Source organism: Ovis aries, chromosome 1 (assembly GCF_016772045.2).
Source record: "Ovis aries strain OAR_USU_Benz2616 breed Rambouillet chromosome 1, ARS-UI_Ramb_v3.0, whole genome shotgun sequence".
In the NCBI taxonomy this organism is placed as follows: Eukaryota; Metazoa; Chordata; class Mammalia; order Artiodactyla; family Bovidae; genus Ovis; species Ovis aries.
The window spans coordinates 36,978,026-36,999,573 of record NC_056054.1 but is presented as its reverse complement, the minus strand read 5'-3'; the positions used below and the strand labels follow the sequence as shown (position 1 = coordinate 36,999,573).

Here is a 21,548-nt window from a genome sequence, read left to right as displayed (position 1 = left end):
GGAGGTGGAAGGAGGGGTTCAGGATTCGGAACACGTGTACACCCATGGTGGATTCATATTGATATATGGCAAAACCAATACAATATTATAACATAAAAAAATAATATTAATAAAATAAAATATAAAAAAAGAGCTGAAGTCAAGTAGAGACAAAATAAAAGTCTTATACATAACCTTTAAAATAATAAAGCTCAGGCACAAGTGCAGAGGGGGAATCACACAGACTTCAGGGAGATTTTTGTTGACAATAAGTGAGATAAACAGCATGTTATGACCAATAAAAAAGCTGTTACAATCTCGTTTAATAAATAATATAATATGTAGGATGTAAATTTCAATATGCCCATCTTACTGATCAAACCATTGCTGTATCACATTCAGTTGTGAGAGAGTGTGATGAAATGGAAAGAACATGAGCTTTGCCATCAGACAGTCTGAGAATCACATCATGGTTCCAGCATTAATAGCTCTGTGCCTATAGGGAAACCACTGAACTTCTCTGAACATTCACATCTATAAAATGGAATAATGATACTACTAGCTAGACTGATGCCACAAGTGTATGTGAGAATATATGCAAAAGGCCTGAAAAATGCATAAGAAGAGGAAAGCATTAGCTGCTGTCGTTAACTGTTCTGGTATGACTAGTCTCTTATTCTCCTTAATGTTTTCAGAATTGTTAGAAAAAAATTAGCAAAAAGCAAATGACCACGCTTCCTCACCTGCCAGCTATACTCCCTGGCTGCACTTCCTTCACGAAGATGTCGACTTCTCCCAGATTTTGACCTCTAAGGGCCACCACACTGAATCCAAGGCCTCCAGTTGAAGGCCGTTCTATATCTATGTATTCAATTTGCCGGCCCTAATGAAGGGGGATTTAAAAAAAGTCAATGAAATTTACATTTAACCAACCTGCCCTTTTTAAGGAACTAACATTTCTATCTTGTAAATAGCCCCCAAACAGCTTCTCTTAAGTCATTTCTACGAAACCAAATAAACTCAGCATTTCAGTAATAAATTATTTATTTCTGGAAATCCTCTCACTTGATTATTTTCAATAGAACATAAGGGGGCATGTGCACTGTTCTGCAACCTCAGGGAATTGGAGAGATATTTTCACACTTCATTCATGGTATGAGACGAATCCCAAGCTAGATGAAAATTCCTGAGAAAAAATGTCTTTTCCTATAGTAAATTCTAAATTACTTTTTATAATGAATTTCTCTAAATTCTCTTGAAGCAAAATATTATTTTTAAATAAGAAAAGTAAACTAGACTTATCAAAAAATATTCTAGTGTTGAGACCTAAATCAGAATCAGCTGCATTTTTGGGGGTTCTGTTTTTAATTCTATTGTGATAAATTAATATTTTATTAGGTTAATTCAAAAGATTACAGAAAGGCCACCATTCAAATGGGGCTACCTGTGACAAACAAGTATTTTATTGCTTTGGTGAATAATTAATTGTATTTATTACATGAGAACTTCATAAATGTAATCAACTAATAAAAGCATCACATAAAAATAATTATTAGTCAAATTAAGGGGATAGAGCAATTAAATCAAAAAAGGAATTAGGTGTAGAACATTATTTAACTATCACACCTTAAATAGATTCTTTTTAACTTTCAAACTCAAGTTCTATTTTTTAGGGCACTTGTTAGAAGGCAAGGTGAATAAAGGAATCTAGCACATCTAAAAATTCAACTATCATTTGATTTTAATAGATACTAAGGATGAAATGGGATTACACTTCCAAATGTTTTCCTAGACTTTCCAAATCATAATTTTCCAAATTACATTTGGATTTTATATATATACATAAATTATATATACTAAATTTCCAAATTATATATACTAGATTTTCCAAATTATATTAGTTCTAACTCCCATTAATTCTGTTTGATATAAAATTTAAAATAATTTCAAAGGAATTATATTACTTCGGCAGACACATTATTTTTCCTTCTATGATCAAAACTATGAGAATCTCTTTCCTTACAAGTGTACAGATGTGTCAGACTGGAGTCATTGTCTTAAAAACTATCCTCACCAGGCACATGGATATTTTTCTTATGTAATCTTAAACAAATTTCCAACTCACAGATTAGAAAATAGTATCAACTCCTCCTAACAATGTAAAAACACAAGCAACCAAAACACAGAGTAACACATTTTAGAGACAAAAAGTGTGAGTGTAGGTTTCTTTTTTAACCTCCAACAATAGAAATAAAACTAAATAGTCCCTTGACAAGATATAACTTTACCTGGGCCATCTGTTGTATGACTGAGTTAAAATCTTCATTTCCTGACTTTGGAGTCCAAGAAAATAACCCAGATACAGTCAAGTTATTAGAGGACCTGTGGGCATTCCCATTAGTAATGGCACCATCCGTGAACACCAATAACCCTTTCCTAGAAAAATCAAAGTTGGCTGAACAATCTGAGGGTATATGGCTGAGCTGTTGGAGGAAAAAAAGAGAGAATTATCAACAGAAACCTACAGATAAGAAGTATTTCTATTTATTAAATATTATATTTTATCTCTCACATGTATAATGGCATGCTAAATATAGACATGTGAAAGAAATGATACAGATACATGAATCTGTGTTTATAAGGCTATAAATGTTTTATTTAGTATTATACAAAATGTTTAACTTATTCTCATTTCCCGCCTTCTACCGTTACCTCACGTTAATATAGCATGTAATATAGCTCATCATACTTTACATACACAGACATGTCCAGTCACATAAACATGCATGTAAGGCCCTGAGCCCTACTGCATTTATCTATACATTTCTGTGGCTCAGTTGGTAAGGAATCTGCCTGCAATGCAGGAGACCCAGGTTTGATCCCTGGGTCAGGAAGATCCCCTGGAGAAGGAAATGGCAACCTACTCCCGTACTCTTGCCTCGAGAATTCCATGGACAGAGGAGCAGGGCAGGCTACAGTCTATGGGATCGCAAAGAGTTGGAGGCAACTGTGCGACTAACTTTCACTTTCATACATTCCCACGTGCGGAAACACAAAAGATCTGCAGGTAGTATATTCAAAGGTAACTCAGCATTTATTAAGTGCTTGCTATAAGTAAAGTACTATACCCAAACTCCTATATAGTATCTCACTTAATCTTTACAATAGCCCTAGAGATACTCTTATTTCATTTTGTCAACATGGAAACTGAAGCACACAGGGATTAAACAACCTGCCCATTAGTAGCAAATGTATTGCAAAGCCACTTAAACACTCGTGGGGGGAAAAAAAGGTGGGAAATTAAGGAAAAAGAAAAACAGAGGTTAATTTTTAAAATATCATTGGCTGAGGGACTTCCCTGTTGGTCCAGTGGTTAAGATTAAGACTCTGCACTCCCAATATAGGGAGCATGGGTTCAATCCCTGGTCAGGGAACTAAAATCTGTCATGCCTCATGGTGCGACCAAATTAATTAACTGATTGATTTAAACATACCGCTGGCTGATACAGGTACCAACACAATAGAACAAAGGAAATATCAAGAACAAATGTCATAAGACTCACAGAAAAAAATCAACACCCATAAAAACTCTATGAAAACACAGATATGAAAAATCACATGGATTTTATAGCTGACTGAATAAAATATGATTATTTACATAATAACTGCACACTAAATAAACATAAAAGATTGTTATTATGATGGAACAGTTGCTTAAGTCCAATTTTAGTCCAGTATGAGTGATAGATTTGTAGGGATCTTTCCCAACTTCTATTGCCACCAATAGCATTCACTGCTGTGATGTACTCATTCCATTATCAGAATATAGAAGCTTCAATATGGGGAGTGCTAAAATTCTGGTATAAATTTTGATCTAGAAGAAGTAATTCACAGAAAGACATATGTGCAGAATTTAATCCTTAGTTAGTTATAGAAAAATCACTTGCTAAATATTTATGGATAGGCATTTTGGTTTATCAGCAAAAAGCATTTTTTTCTGCAAATTTTGTTAATTTTCACATAACAACTCTGCTACATTAACTACATTTAAAATTCTGCCCATATTTAATCTATAAGATAGCTACTATTCAAGCTCAGCATCTAGAATAGATTATTTAAAATCAATTTGCCATCCCTGACCCCAAAATAGAACAACCAAAAGAGTAGGTAAAACTCTTAATATCACTCCAAGCAGAGGGGCTATGTGTCCTGTAATTCTGAAGAAAATGTTGAGAATTTTCAAAGCATCTGAACTTTACATAAATAAGTATAAAAACTAGAATCCAAAGCCAAACACAAAACTTATTATCAACATTTTTAAACTATCTATGCCAATACTACCTGCACACAAGTCCCAATACAGCCTCTTTGCAGAATTAACAGTAGACTGTTTGTATCTATTTCCTTCTATCTTTCTTTGCTGGTTTGAATAATAGCAACAGGTAAAACCTTGATGGGTAACTTACTTGCCCCTTCAGTTGCTTGATGGACTGTTGAAGTGTGAGTATCTGGTTGAAAAGGGGGCTCTTTAGTGTCTCATAGAAAAGAGAGAGCTTTTCATTCTGTGAAGTGTCACCCTTCTCCTGCAATTTCATTTTCAAGCGATCAAGAACTTGCAGGACCTGCAGTTTATCTTTTTTAAAAAGGATAATGAGTACAAGTTAAATCTCATCTTACATTCCATTTTTAAATAATTAATTTAGTGAAAGAAGTATATATCTAGTTTACCTGTAGCAGGATTTTCAGGCATTTTGAATTACTGTCTTCAATCACTTTTAAAGAAACCTAAAGAAAACAATTTAAATACGAGAAAAATTATTTTCCATCAGTGTATACAATTCTACAGTCCTATAGAAAAGTCAAAGAAAACCTCAAGAACATTCTCCATCAAAATATTTCATTCAAGAAATCCAAATTAAAAGCCATACACAGCCACTAAAATGGCTAAAACTTGAAAGCAAAACAGATCATTGTAAGTGGTGACAAAAACGTGAAGTAACTGGGACTCTGAGACATTGCTAGTAGGAACGTAAAATGGCACAAGCACTTTGAATAACTGTTTGACAGTTTTTTGGAAGTTAAAACTACACTTACTATATGACCCAGTACTTTTCCACTTTTAAACATTCACCCCAAGGTGAATATATATGACCACAAAAGACCTATGCAAAAATGTTCAGGGAATTTCCTGGTGGTCCAATGGTTAGGATTCAGTGCTTTCAATGCCAAGGGCCAGAGTTCAATCCCTGGTCAGGAAACTAAGATCCCACAAGTTGTAGGATGTGGCCGAAAAACAGCAACAACATAGCATTTTTATTTATAAAAGCCCCAAACCAGAAAAACCCAAATGTCTAATAACAGATTAAAAGATAAATCAACTAAGATATGTAAACAAAATAGAATATCCAGAAATAAAAACAGAAAACATTACTGACACACACAACAAAGATGAATCTCAAAAACAGTGTTGAGGGAAAAGAAACAGACCCAAAAGGATATGATTGCCTGGGCACAGTGGAAAGCAGTTGACTAGGGAAATATCTGAGGGAGCGTTTTTGGGGTGATGGAAATGTTCTTTTTTTGTATTTTTTATGTTCTATGTTTTGAATGGAGTATTACTTAAACAGATGCATACATTTATTACAATTCATTGACCTATATATTTGTTATATTTTATTATATGTAAGTTATACTTAAAGAAAGTTGATTTTAAAAAAAGAGAGAGAGATCCTAGGCTGGAAAAGAATATCCAAATAATGGAGAAAGAAGATACTAGAGAGATTAAGGGAAAAAATCCAAACTAGTCATCAAATGATAATCACCCAATCTGGCATTGTCCATGGATAATTCTTTTAATTCCAATGATTTGCTCAAACTAGCCTAAAATGTAATCAAAACTCAAAAAGTTATATATACTTCCCTGGTGACTCAGAGTGGAGAGTCCACCTCCCGATGCAGGGACACAGACTCAATCCCTGGGCCAGGAGGATCCCACATGCCCTGGAGTGCCTGAGCCCATGAACCACAACTACTGAGGCTGCGTTCTGGAGCCCGGGAGCCATGCAACTACTGAGCCCACGTGCAGCAACCACTGAAACCTGCGCTCCCTAGAGCCGATGCTCCACAACAAGAGAAGCCATGGCAGTAAGAAGTTCTCCCACTGCAACTCGAGTAATCCCCCTCGCCGCAACTAGAGAAAAGCTCACGCAACAACAAAGATTCTGCACAGCCAAAAACAAAATCTCAAGATGTAAGCAAACCCTTTTCTCTGTTGAAAATGACACTTTCACAGTGGTCACTTAAACAAGCAAACAAAAAACCACAGCGATCACTTTCACTGTAATACTTTCATATCACATACACTATGAAAGTGTATCACTTTCACAGTGGCACACTGTTATAAATGAACCATCTAAGAACTATGAGTACTACACAGTCCAAATGTTCTTACATTATCTCTGAATATACTTCTGAATACTACCTTTATCTTCTAACTCAAGGTCATTAAGCAAGAAAGCATATTAAAAAACCAGTAAGAGATGCTTTTGGCATTGATAAAAGGTTCCTATATTCCATTTAAATATTCACTGGATTCCATGTGAATAGAGCATCACAGAAAAACTTCTGATATGCTCAGCATCTCAACTATGCAGCCCTTAAAACTACCCACTGACAGGTAAATGTGAATAATGGAAGGGTAGTTACAATGACACTGTCCTTTTCTATAGCAGCACTTAGCCCAAGAGTGGACAAGAGCAGCTTTGTGGTCATTAATACTGTACATCAACCTCTCTAAATCAAAGAAAGCAAACCAAAACTATGAAGTGCTACTTTTTATATTAGACTGGCATTTTTTTTCTAATAATAGCTTGTACCCCAGATGTCATAGAAAAACAGGTGGGAAAATAAATCTGCACAATCTTCTAGGAAAATGACTGAGAAATATCTATCAATATATGAAATTCATATTCTCTTCTACCCAGAATATTAACTTCTGAGTGTCTCTCCTAAAGAAAGGAGAGACAAAAAGACACACAGATGATGTACAAGCACATTTGCTGCATTGCTTTTAACAATAAAACTGGAAAAATTAAACTATCAAAATTAGTCATTAAAATAATGAATATGGTTGAAATGTATTGAAACAAGAATGAGTGGGTAATAGTTATCAGCAAGCCTGTGGCTCAATCCTTCATCGAGGGATTCCAAGATTGATGCCAGACCTCCTCCGTGCAAACAAGCTAAAAGGTTTTAATAGATAACACAGTCCCTCATTTTAAAATGTCAGGAAATACCTGATCTGTCTTAATTGCTATTGTAAATAATCTGAGAACATATGGATATATAGAGCATAGCTGGCTGGAAGATGGGAGGTAATCACAAAGACATTTTCTATTGGAGGAACTAATAGAGTATAAATCTTGGGATTCCCCAAACCGAAGAGTCTTCCTTAAAGAAAATGTTTCTGTATATGTTGTTCACAACTGGTCTGGTAACCCCAAACAAAACAAAAAATAATGTGTTCCTAGGTTGAATTTTACTCAACACATTAAAAATATCTGTAAAAGTCTGTTAAAAATAGCAGTAAAAGTCTGTTAGAAATACATTTATAAGTAACAACGTCAGTCTATGTGTAAGGAGGTGTTTTAAGCATGCTGATAGTATGTCCTAGTATGAAAAAGTGACATTCTTTGGAAGCTGTGTCTACTGGCTGGGGGCTCCTCCAGAAAAGAATTTTGTGCCTAATTCCTATATTACTCTTTCTTGCCTGTAACCTTGGAATCACGATTAAGGTTTGGTGCTGGGTATGAGCTCTCATTCACAGAAGGGCAATTCAACCCTTTGTGTCAACACAAGAACAGCAGCTAATCCATGCCTGTGTGCTCAGTCACTCAGTCGTGTCTGACTCTGCAGCCCCATGAACTGTATGCAGCCCGCCAGGCTCCTCTGGCCACAGAATTTTCCAGGCAAGGATACTAGAATAGATTACTACTTCCTACTCCAAGGGATCTTCCTGACCCAAGGAATCAAAGCTTAATACCTCCTGCATTGGCAGGCAGATCCTCTACCACTGCCCCGCCTGGGAAGCCCCATTATCTAACAGACACACCAAATAAGAACAACAATAAGTTTCAGAATATATGAACTATTTTCCCCTTTTTAAAGAAAATAATATATATTGGTATATGTATCATTTTCTAGATTTAGAAAGATAGTCAATATAATAATAATGATAACTTATGGGAAGAAGCGAGGAAGGGGAGATAAAAAATAAGACCTATACTTTATAAATACCAGGGCTGTTTTTTAATTTAAAAAGCATGTATTATGTTTATAACTTGAAAAGTAAAAGGGACAAAATGGCTAAGATGGCCTAATGAGAGACCAAGATAGATATATAGCAAGAAAATGATAACACAATTGGATAATTATATTGTAAGGCATATACATACAATAGCAAGAGTGTGTACCATATACAAATAGATGGGGAAACAATGGAAACAGTGAGAGACTATTTTGGGGGGCTCTAAAATCACGGCAGATGTTGACTGCAGCCACGAAATTAAAAGACACTTCCTCCTTGGAAGATAAGCTATGACAAACCTAGAGAAGCAGAGACAGGGGCAGTCCTAAGATGGCAGATGAATAGGACAGGGAAACCACTTTCTTTCTCACAAATTCTTCAAAAGAACATTTGAAAGCTGAGTAAATTCCATAAAACAACTTCTGAATGCTGGCAGAGGACATCAGGTACCCAGAAAAGCAGCCCATTGTCTTTGAAAGGAGGTAGGAAAAAATATAAAAGATAAAGAGAGAGACAAAAGAGGTAGGGACAGAGATCCATCCTGGGAAGGGAGTCTTAAAAAAGAGAGAAGTTTCCAAACACCAGGAAACACTCTCACTGGCCAATCTGTGGTGAGCCTTGGAAACTCAGAGGGCAACATAACTGGGAGGAAAAATAAATAAATAATTTAAACCCACAGATTACATGCCCAACAGTAACTCTCAGCAGAGAAGCAGCGTAGACGCCCGCATCCGCCACTAGCAACCGGGGACTGGACAGGGAGGTGTGGGCTGCATTGCTTAGAGTAAGGAATGGGCCTAAATGGCCCAAGGGCAATCTGAGGGAACTAACTTGAGATAGCAAACCAGACTATGGGATAGCTATCCCAGGAAAGCCCTAACCTAAGACACCACCAGGCCCACTGACAGAACAAAGGACTGAGCAGAGCTAGCCAGCTGCGGACCAGCCCTTCCCCTGGCGGAGACATGCAGGCGAGGGCAGCCAGAGCTGGAAGAAAGCAATGACAGCCCCAGAGAGGCATCATCTACCAAACTGCAAGCAGGCTTCATTGCTAACTAAGACTTCTTGGGATTCTGGACAGTCGACATCTGCCGGGAAGGTCACAGTCAGAGATCAGCTCCCCAGAAGACACACAGCACACCTGAGAAGGTGCGCTGGTTGTACACCCAGAAAACTGAGCGGCAGGGACGAGGGAGACAATAAGTCACAGGGACCACGCTCGCCAGCACCTGGTCACCTGAGCTGCTCAGACCTGGAAGGGTACAAAACGCAGGCCCAACAGAGTCTGCACCTTTGTGGAGTACCCGAGTACCTGAACCTGAGTGGCTTAGACCTGGAAAGTGCATACAACCCAATGCCAGCCCCAGACAGTTCCCGGCAGAGCAACCTAGAAGCTAAGCAGTACAGACAGGGAAAGCACACATGCTGTGAGTGGGGGCCAACCCAGTGTGGCCGAGATACTCCGAGCACATGCCAATGTTATTTGTTTGCATTGTTCCTCCCTCCCAACAGCAAGACTGAACAAGTGAGCCTAAAAAGTGTCCACCACTGCCCCCATGTGTCAGGGCAGAAATTAGACACTGAAGAGACAAGGGAACAGAAGAAGCTAAAACAAATAGATGGAACCGCCTTGGAAGTGACAGGTGCAATAGATTAAAACCCTGTAGTTAGCACTGACTACAGAGGAAGAGGCCTATAGATCTTGAAAAATATAAGCCACATCAAGGAACTATCTGAAAATGAACTGACCCCACACTGTCCACAACACCACTAGACAAAGTCCTAGATATATTCTTATTATTATCATTCTTTAAATTAAAAAAAAATTATTTTAAATCCTCTATTACTCTTTAGTTTCATTTTTATAACCTACTGCTAAGTCACTTCAGTCGTGTCCAACTCTGTGTGACCCCATAGACAGCAGCCAAGCAGGCGCCCCCATCCCTGGGATTCTACAGGCAAGAACACTGGAGTGGGTTGCCATTTCCTTCTCCAATGCATAAAAAGTGAAAAGTAAAAATGAAGTTGCTCAGTCGTGTCCGACCCTCAGTGACCCCATGGACCACAGCCTACCAGGTTCCTCCATCCATAGGATTTTCCAGGCAAGAGTACTGGAGTGGGTTGCCATTGTCTTCTCCTTATAACCTACGATTACTTTGCAAAAAAAAAAAAAAAAAAAGGACACAATTTTTTAAAGCAAACTTCATATATACATATTTTATCATTTCTGTGACTTTGTTTTTCCCTTTAATATTGTATTTTTGAGAATCCAACCTCTACTCTAGATTTTTAATCTTTGCTTTTTGGTATTTGTTATCAATTTTGTACCTTTACGAACCCAATCTTCAGTACCCATTTTTACTTGGGAGTGAGATTACTGGCTTGACTGCTCTCTCCCCCTCTGGACTCTCCTTTTTCTCCACCAGGTTGCCTTCATTTCCTCCCTCTCCCTTCTCTTCTCTACCCAACTCTGTGATTCTCTTTGTGTTTTCCAAACTGTGGAGAATACTTAGGGAACTGATTACTGGCTGGATCTGTCTCTCTCCTTTTGATTCTCCCCTTTATCCTCCTGGCCACCTCTGTCTCCTTCCTCCCTCTTCTCTTCTCTGTAAAACTCTGTTAACATCTCTGAGCAGTCCAGACTGTGGAGAGCATATAAGGAAGTGATTATTGGCTAGCTTGCTCTCTCCTCTTTTGATTCCCCCTCTTCTCCTCCTGGTCACCTCTATCTCCCTCCTCCCACTTCTCTTCTCCATGTAACTCTGTGAACCTCTCTGGGTGTCCCTCACTGTGAAGAAACTTTTCATCTTTAACCTAGATGTTTTATCACTGGTGCTGTATAGATGGAAAAGTCTTGAGGCTACTGTAAGAAGAAGACTGAAAACCAGAGGCAGGAGGCCTAAGTCCAAATCCTGAGAACACCAGAGAACTCCTGACTCCAGGGAACATTAATTGACAGGAGCTCACCAAACGTCCCCATACCTACACTGAAACCCAGCACCACCCAAGGGCCAACAAGTTCCAGAGCAAGACATACCACGCAAATTCTCCAGCAACACAGGAACATAGCCCTGAGCTTCAATATACAAGCTGCCCAAAGTCACACCAAACCCACTGACATCTCATAACTCATTACTGGACACTTCATTGCACTCCAGAGAGAAGAAATCCAGCTCCACCCACCAGAACACTGACACAAGCTTCCCTAACCAGGAAACCTTGACAAGCCAACCGTCCAACGCCATCCACATGAGGAAACTCCAAAATAAAGAGAACTCCACAAACTGCCAGAATATAGAAAGGCCACCCCAAACACAGCAATATAAACAAATGAAGAGGCTGAGAAATACCCAGCAGGTAAAGGAACAGGATAATGCCCACCAAACCAAACCAAAGAGGAAAAGATAGGGAATCTACCTGATAAAAAATTCCAAATAATGATAGTGAAAATGATCCAAAATCTTGAAAACAAAATGGAGTTACAAATAAATAGCCTGGAGACAAGGATTCTAGGTCATCTTCTAGGTCCTAGAAGAAATACAAAAGACTCAATATATAATGAATAATGCAGTAAATGAGATTTTTAAAAAAAACACTCTGGAGGGAACCAACAGTAGAATAACTGAGGCAGAAGATAGGATAAGGGAGGTAGAAGATAGAATGGTAGAAATAAATGAAACAGAGAGGAAAAAAGAAAAACGAATTAAAAGAAATGAGGACAATCTCAGAGACCTGTGGGACAATGTTAAATGCCCCAACATTCGAGTCATAGGAGTCCCAGAAGAAGAAGACAAAAAGAAAGACCATGAGAAAATACTTGAGGTGATAATAATTGAAAACTTCCCTAAAATGGGGAAGTAAATAATCACCCAAGTCCAAGAAACCCAGAGAGTCCCAAACAGGATAAACCCAAGGTGAAACACTCCAAGACACATATTAGTCAAATTAACAAGATCAAACACAAAGAACAAATATTAAAAGCAGCAAGGGAAAAACAACAAATCACACACAAGGGGATTCCCATAAGAATAACAACTGATCTTTCAGTAGAAACTCTTCAGGCCAGGAGGGAATGGCAGGACATACTTAAACTGATGAAAGAAAATAACCTACAGCCCAGATTACTGTACCCAGCAAGGATCTCATTCAAACATGAAGGAGAAATCAAAAGCTTTACAGACAAGCAAAAGCTGAGAGAATTCAGCACCACCAAACCAGCTCTCCAACAAATTCTACAGGATCTTCTCTAGACAGAAAACACAGAAAGGGTATATAATCTCGAACCCAAAACAATAAAGTAAATGGCAATGGGATCATACTTATCAATCAGTTCAGTTCAGTCGTGTCCGACTCGTTGCAACCCCATGAATCGCAGCATGCCAGACCTCCCTGTCCATCACCAACTCCTGGAGTTCACTCAGACTCACCTGCATCGACTCCGTGATGCCATCCAGCCATCTCATCCTGGGTCGTCCCCTTCTCCTCCTGCCCCCAATCCCTCCCAGCATCAGAGTCTTTTCCAATGAGTCAACTCTTCACATGAGGTGGCCAAAGTACTGGAGCTTCAGCTTTAGCATCATTCCTTCCAAAGAAATCCCAGGGATGATCTGCTTCAGAATGGACTGGTTGGATCTCCTTGCAGTCCAAGGGACTCTCAAGAGTCTTCTCCAACACCACAGGTCAAAAGCATCAATTCTTCGGCATTCAGCCTTCTTCACAGTCCAACTCTCACATCCATACATGACTACTGGAAAAACCATGGCCTTGACTAGACGGACCTTAGTCGGCAAAGTAATGTCTCTGCTTTTGAATATACTATCTAGGTTGGTCATAACTTTTCTTCCAAGGAGTAAGCGTCTTTTAATTTCATGGCTGCAATCACCATCTGCAGTGATTCTGGAGCCCAAAAAAATAAAGTCTGACACTGTTTCTACTGTTTCCCCATCTATTTCCCATGAAGTGATGGGACCAGATGCCATGATCTTTGTTTTCTGAATGTTGAGCTTTAAGCCAACTTTTTCACTCTCCTCTTTCACTTTCATCAAGAGGCTTTTTAGTTCCTCTTCACTTTCTGCCATAAGGGTGGTGTCATCTGCATATCTGAGCTTATTGATATTTCTCCCGGCAATCTTGATTCCAGCTTGTGTCTCTTCCAGTCCAGCGTTTCTCATGATGTACTCTGCATAAAAGTTAAATAAGCAGGGTGACAATATACAGACTTGACGTACTCCTTTTCCTATTTGGAACCAGTCTGTTGTTCCATGTCCAGTTCTAACTGTTGTTGCTTCCTGACCTGCATAAAGATTTCTCAAGAGGCAGGTCAGGTGGTCTGGAATTCCCATCTCTTTCAGAATTTTCCACAGTTTATTGTGATCCCCACACAGTCAAAGGCTTTGGCATAGTCAATAAAGCAGAAATAGATGTTTTTTTTGGAACTCTCTTGTTTTTTCCATGATCCAATGGATGTTGGCAATTTGATCTCTGGTTCCTCTGCCTTTTCTAAAACCAGCTTGAACATCAGGGAGTTCACGATTCACGTATTGCTGAAGTCTGGCTTGGAGAATTTTGAGCATTACTTTACTAGCATGTGAGATGAGTGCAATTGTGCGGTAGTTTGAGCATTCTTTTGTATTGTCTTTCTTTGGAATTGGAATGAAAACTGACCTTTTCCAGTCCTGTGGCCACTGCTGAGTTTTTCCAATTTGCTGGCATATTGAGTGCAGCACTTTCATAGCATCATCTTTTAGGATTTGAAATAGCTCAACTGGAATTCCATCACCTCCACTAGCTTTGTTCGTAGTGATGCTTTCTAAGGCCCAGTTGACTTCACATTCCAAGATGTCTGGCTCTAGATTAGTGATCACACCATCGTGATTATCTGGGTCATGAAGATCTTTTTGTACAGTTCTTCTGTGTATTCTTGCCACCTCTTCTTAATATCTTCTGCTTCTGTTAGGTCCAGACCATTTCTGTCCTTTATCAAGCCCATCTTTGCATGAAATGTTCCCTTGGTATCTCTCATTTTCTTGAAGAGATCTCTAGTCTTTCCCATTCTGTTGTTTTCCTCTATTTCTTTGCATTGATTGCTGAAGAAGGCTTTCTTATCTCTTCTTGCTATTCTTTGGAACTCTGCATTCAGATGCTTATATCTTTCCTTTTCTCCTTTGCTTTTTGCCTCTCTTCTTTTCACAGCTCTTTGTAAGGCCTCCCCAGATAGCCATTTTGCTTTTTTGCATTTCTTTTCCATGGGGATGGTCTTGATCCCTGACTCCTGTACAACGTCACGCACCTCATTCCATAGTTCATCAGGCACTCTATCTATCAGATCTAGACCCTTAAATCTATTTCTCACTTCACTAAGCGCCGGCGGCTGCGAGCCGGCTCACTAAGCACCGACGGCTGCGAGCCTGCAAGCTGGCTCACTAAGCGCGGCCGAGAGGAGCTACCCCGCGTCGGAGGTCAGGGGCAGCGGCCTAGCGTGCCAGGCTGCGACGATGCAGGAACGGCCGAGAGGAGCTACCCTGCACCCGCGGTCAGGGGTGGCAGCCGAGAGGAGCTACCCTGCGTCCGAGGTCAGTGGCTGCGGCTGGGAGGAGCTACCCCGCGTCCAAGGTCAGTGACGGACGGGAGGAGACACCCGGTGTCCCAGGTCAGGGCGGCGGCTGGGAGGAGCAACCCGAGGAGCGGTGGCTGCACAGCACAGGAGGGCCTAGATGAGTTACCCCACGTTGAAGGTCAGGAACAGTGGCGGTAAGGAGATACCCCTCATCCAAGGTAAGGAGGAGCAGCTGTGCTTTGCTGGAGCAGCCCTTGAGAGATACCCCACACCCAAGGTAAGAGAAACCCAAGTAAGATGGTAAGTGTTGCAAGAGGGCATCAGAGGGCAGACACACTGGAACCATACTCACAAAAAACTAGTCAATCTTATCACACTAGGACCACAGCCTTGTCTAACTCAATGAAACCAAGCCATGCCTACGGGGCAACCCAAGAGGGGCGGGTCATGGTGGAGAGGCCTGACAGAGTGTGGTCTACTGCCACTTCAGTATTCTTGCCTTGAGAACCCCATGAACAGTACACTTATCAATAATTACCCTACATGTAAATGGGTTGAATGCCCCAACCAAAAGACAAAGATTGGCTGAATGGATACAAAAATAAGACACCTATATATGTTGTCTACAAGAGACCCATCTTGAAACCAGGGACACATACAGACTGAAAGTGAAGGGCTGGAAAAAGATACTCCATGCAAATAGCGACCAAAAGAAAGCAGTAATAGCAATACTCATATCAGATAAAATAGACTTTAAAACAAAGGCTGTGAAAAGAGACAAAGAAGGACACTACATAATGGTCAAAGGATCAATCCAAGAAGAAGATATAACAATTATAAATATGTATGCACCCAACATAGGAGCACCACAATATGTAAGACAAATGCTAATAAGTATGAAAGGGGAAATTAACAATAACACAATAATAGTGGGAGAATTTAATACCCCACTCACACCTATGGGTATATCAACTAAACAGAAAAGTAACAAGGAAACACAAACTTTAAATGATACAATAGAACAGTTAGACCTAATTGATATCTATAGGACATTTCACCCCAAAACAATGAATTTCACCTTTTTCTCTAGTGCATACGGAACATTCTCCAGGATAGATCACACCCTGGGCCATAAATCTAGCCTTGGTAAATTCAAAAAAATTGAAATCATTCCAAGCATCTTTTCTGACCACAATGCAGTAAGATTAGATCTCAATTACAGGGAAAAAAACTATTAAAAATTCCAACATATGGAGGCTGAACAACACACTTCTGAATAACCAACAAATCACAGAAGAAATCAAAATATGCATATAAACAAATGAAAATGAAAATACAACAACCCAAAAGCTATGGGACACTGTAAAAGTAGTGCTAAGGGGAAGGTTCAGAGCAATACAGGCTTACCTCAAGAAACAAGAAAAAAGTCAAATAAATAACCTAACTCTACACCTAAAGCAACTAGAAAAGGAAGAAATGAAGAACCCCAGGGTTAGTAGAAGGAAAGAAGTCTTAAAAATTAGGGCAGAAATAAATGCAAAAGAAACAAAAGAGACCATAGCAAAAATCAACAAAGCCAAAAGCTGATTCTTTGAGAAGTTAAGTAAAATTGACAAACCATTAGCCAGACTCATCAGGAAACAAAGGGAGAAAAATTAAATCAATAAAATTAGACATGAAAATGGAGAGATCACAACAGACAACACAGAAATACAAAGGATCATAAGAGACTACTATCAGCAACTATATGCCAACAAAATGGACAACTTGGAAGAAATGGACAAATTCTTAGAAAAGCACAACTTTCCAAAACTGAACCAGGAGGAAATAGAAAATCTTAACAGACCCATCACAAGCACAGAAATTGAAACTGTAATCAGAAATCTTCCAGCAAACAGAAGCCCAGGACCAGAGGGCTTCACAACAGAATTCTACCAAAAATTTAGAGAAGAGCTAACACCTATCCTACTCAAACTCTTCCAGAAAATTGCAGAGGAAGGTAAACTCCCAAACATTCTATGAGGCCCCCATCACCCTAATACCAAAACCTGACAAAGATGCCACAAAAAAAGGAAACTACAGGCCAATATCACTGATGGACATAGATGCAAAAATCCTTAACAAAATTCTAGCAAACAGAATCCAACAACACATTAAAAAGATCATACATCATGACCAAGTGGGCTTTATCCCAGGGATGCCAGGATTCTTCAATATCCACAAATCAATCAATGTAATACACCACATTAACAAATTGAAAAATAAAAGCCATATGATTATCTCAATAGATGCAGAGAAAGCCTTTGACAAAATTCAACATCCATTTATGATAAAAAAAAAAAAAAACCTCCAGAAAGCAGGAATAGAAGGAACATACCTCAACATAATACAAGCTATATATGACAAACCCACAGCATTATCCTCAATGGTGAAAAATTGAAAGCATTTCCCCTAAAGTCAGGAACAAGACAAGGGTGCCCACTCTCACCACTACTATTCAACATAGTTTTGGCAGTTTTGGCCACAGCAATCAGAGCAGAAAAATAAATAAAAGGAATCCAAATTGGAAAAGAAGTAAAACTCTCACTGTTTGCAGATGATATGATTCTCTACATAGAAAACCTTAAAGAGTCCACCAGAAAATTACTAGAGCTAATCAATGAATATAGTAAAGTTGCAGGATATAAAATCAACACACAGAAATCCCTTGCATTCCTATACACTAATAATGAGAAAATAGAGAAATTAAGGAAACAATTCCATTCACTATTGCAACGAAAAGAATAAAATACTTAGGAATATATCTACCTAAAGAAACAAAAGACCTATATATAGAAAACTATAAAACACTGGTGAAAGAAACCAAAGAGGACACTAATAGATGAAGAAATATAGCCTGTTCATGGATCGGAAGAATCAATATAGTGAAAATGAGTATACTACCCAAAGCAATTTATAGATTCAATACAATCCCTATCAAGCTACAAACGGTATTTTTCACAGAGCTAGAACAAATAATTTCACAATTTGTACGGAAATACCAAAAAACCTCGAATAGCCAAAGCAATCTTGAGAAAGAAGAATGGAACTGGAGGAATCAACCTGCCTCGCTTCAGGCTCTACTACAAAGCCAGTCATCAAGACAGTATGGTACTGGCACAAAGACAGAAATATAGATCAATGGAACAAAATAGAAAGCCCAGAGATAAATCCATGCACCTATGGACACCTTATCTTTGACAAAGGAGGCAAGAATATACAATGGAGAAAAGATAATCTCTTTAACAAGTGGTGCTGGGAAAACTGGTCAACCACTTGTAAAAGAATGAAACTAGAACACTTTCTAACAACATACACAAAAATAAACTCAAAATGGATTAAATATCTAAACATAAGACCAGAAACTATAAAACTCCTAGAGGAGAACATAGGCAAAACACTCTCAGACATAAATCACAGCAAGATCCTCTATGACCCACCTCCCAGAATATTGGAAGTAAAAGCAAAAATAAACAAATAGTACCTAATTAAAATTAAAAGCTTCTGCACAACAAGGGAAACTAGAAGCAAGGTGAAAAGACAACCTTCAGAAGGGAAGAAAATAATAGCAAATAAAGCAACTGACAAAGAATTAACCACAAAAATATACAAGCAACTCCTGCAGCTCAATTCCAGAAAAATAAATGACCCAATCAAAAAACGGGCCAAAGAACTAAACAGACATTTCTCCAAAGACATACAGATGGCTTATAAACACATGAAAAGATGCTCAACATTACTCATTATCAGAAAAATGCAAATCAAAACCACAATGAGGTGCCATTTTACACTAGTCAGAATGGCTGCAATCCAAAAGTCTACAAGCAATAAATGCTGGAGAGGGTGTGGAGAAAAGGGAACCCTCTTACACTGTTGGTGGGAATGCAAACTAGTACAACCACTATGGAGAACAGTGTGGAGATTCCTTTAAAAACTGGAACTAGAACTGCCATATGATCCAGCAATCCCACTACTGGGCATGCACACCGAGGAAACCTGAATTGAAAGAGACATGTGTACCCCAATGTTCATCACAGCACTGTTTACAACAGGCAGGACATGGAAGCAACCTAGATGTCCATCAGCAGACAAATGGATAAGAAAGCTGTGGTACATATACACAATGGAGTATTACTCAGCCATTAAAAAGAATGCATTTGAATCAGTTCTAATGAGGTGGATGAAACTGGAGCCTATTATACAGCGTGAAGTAAGCCAGAAAGAAAAACACCAATACAGTATAATAACACATATATATGGAACTTAGAAAGATGGTAACAATAAGCCTGTATGTGAGACAGCAAAAGAGACACAGATATATAGAGCAGTCTTTTGGACTCTGTGGGAGAGGGCGAGCGTGGAATGATTTGGGAAAATGGCATTGAAACATGCGTATTATCGTATGTGAAATGAATTGCCAGTCCAGGTTCAATGCGTGATATAGGATGCTCGGGGCTGGTGCACTGGGATGACCCAGAGGGATGGGATCGGGGGGCAGGTGGGAGGGGGTTCAGGATGGGGAACACATGTACACCCGTGGTGGATTAATGTCAATGTATGGCAAAACCAATACAATATTGTAAAGTAAAATAAAAAATAAAAATAAATAAAATGCAGAGACATTACTTTACCAACAAAGGTCCATCTAGTCAAAGCTATGGTTTTTCCAGTAGTCACGTATGGATATGAGAGTCGGACTATAAAGAAAGCCGAGCGCAGAAGAATTGATGCTTTGGAACTGTGGTGTTGAAGAAAACTGTTGAGAGTCTCTTGGACTGCAAGGAGATCCAACCAGTCAATCCTAAAGGAAACCAGACCTGAATATTCATTGGAAGGACTGATGCTGAAGCCGAAACTCCAATACTTTGGCCACCTGATGCAAAGAACTGACTCATTGGAAAAGACCCTGATGCTGAGAAAGATTGAAGGTGGGAAGAGAAGTGGACAACAGAGGGTGAGATGGTTGGATGGCATCACCAACTCAATGGCCGGGAGTTGGTGATGGACAGGGAAGCCTGGTGTGCTGCAGTCCACAGGGTTGCAAAGAGTCAGACATTACTGAGCGACTGAACTGAACTGGACCATGTGCTCAAAGAAATCATAAAAGGAGAGTGACTGCCCTGCCCATGGAAGTTTGGAAATGCTAGAATGAGAACACACTAGAGACCTCTCTCAGAAAAAGAATGGAGTATAAAAGCAGAGTGACCATTTGTCCTCATTTGCCTAACATAGTCTCATATTACTGGGCATCTTTATTAATAGCAGTCCATTTCATTCTCAGAAGGGTTCCAGTTTGAATGACATATAGGGTCCCCTGAGTTAAGGACATCTTAAATTTTAGTGAGCCTCAGGATCACCGTGAGGGTATGCTAAAACACAAATTGTAGTATCCACTCCTAGTGTTTCTGATCCTGTATGTCTAAGCCAAGTCCTGAGAATCTGCATATCTAACAAAGTTCCCCTGTAATCTTAGTGCAGCTAGTCTAGAGACCACAATGAGAGAATTACCGCATGCAGGTATGAAAGTGAATGACTCTCAGTGAGACTAGTAAAGGCAGCAGAAAGGGCAAGAAAGTAATTCAGACCAGTGTTACTACACGTGTAGACCGTGGATTGATGCTTCACCCACAGAGATAAGCACCAAAACTGGTACTTAAGCATTTAGAAATCATGGAATATGGCAGTCATGTAGGTCTATTAAATTTAGTAATAAAAAACACAACTTTCATTGTGTTTATTTTTGTAATTTCCTTTTTCTAACAATTCATTTTTCTAATAATTTCATTAAAATGTCTGTCCTTGAAAGACTAGGGGAGGGGAAACCTAATCTTCCATCCTGAGTTTGAGAATTACTGGTTCAGACAGACTATTTTGAGAGGGTCCTTGTAAATAATGCTAAGTAGACTACTCTTTATCCTGTGAGCAGCAGGAAGCAATCAAAAGCTTTTAAGTAGGGAAATATTGAGTCCAGATTTCTATTTAAAAAGGTAATTCTGGTAACAAGATAGATTAGTGGTCTTCAAACTTTTTGAAACACACATTCCCATCAGTTAAAAATATGTTGACCACTCCTCTTACCATCATTATAAACATATATTACTATATTTACATGTTATATGTGTTTTAAAATATACATAAAATAGAAGCATCATGAGAGTAAGGGGGAAAAAAAAGCAAATTTTTATTGTCCTTTTCTTACTCTCTCAAAAGATCTTCCTGCACATTTTGAAAAGCATGATGGTCCATATGTTTCCAGAAGGATTCAGGTTAGAACCTGGTTAGCCATCCAACCCTACGACTCATATTTATTAAAAGCTAGACTGTGTCCACAGAACATACCTGGATAATTACCACAACTTCATGATGTTACATAATATCTAGGGAAGGGCACTAAGGGCTTTCAGAGTATATGAGGTCAGAAGGAAGAAATGTAATAACCGTATAACTGACCATCCAGGAAGTAGCATGTACACTAAACGGAACCCACGTTTCATTCATTTTATGGTCATAGGAAATCTTTGGCCAAAGAATTTTGACCTATTTGGCCTGGCAGAGAAACTGACAGGGTTTACAGCAAGGAATTTCAAGTTTGTTTAGACATGGTAAAGCTGAGTCTAGCTTGTGGTAGATAGGCTACCTACAATGGATCAGAGGCCAGGCATTAAAATG

The 21,548-nt window shown here is 39.0% G+C and overlaps 1 protein-coding gene across 15 annotated transcripts in view; it reads right to left on the bottom strand.

Moving 5' to 3' along the window:
- PATJ (PATJ crumbs cell polarity complex component) overlaps positions 1 to 21,548 on the bottom strand; it is a 390,464-nt gene that overhangs the window by 361,521 nt on the left and 7,395 nt on the right. For 4 of the 15 annotated variants that reach the window (XM_042248920.2, XM_012162676.5, XM_042248926.2 and 1 more), the window contains exons 2-5: positions 4,708 to 4,764; positions 4,446 to 4,612; positions 2,268 to 2,462; positions 723 to 862 (exon numbers count right to left, since the gene is read on the bottom strand). In XM_042248920.2, coding sequence (XP_042104854.1) covers positions 723 to 862; positions 2,268 to 2,462; positions 4,446 to 4,612; positions 4,708 to 4,729 — 524 coding nt within the window. In that variant the 5' untranslated portion in view covers positions 4,730 to 4,764. The other 11 variants (XM_060410189.1, XM_060410200.1, XM_060410230.1 and 8 more) reach the window with 6 other exon arrangements.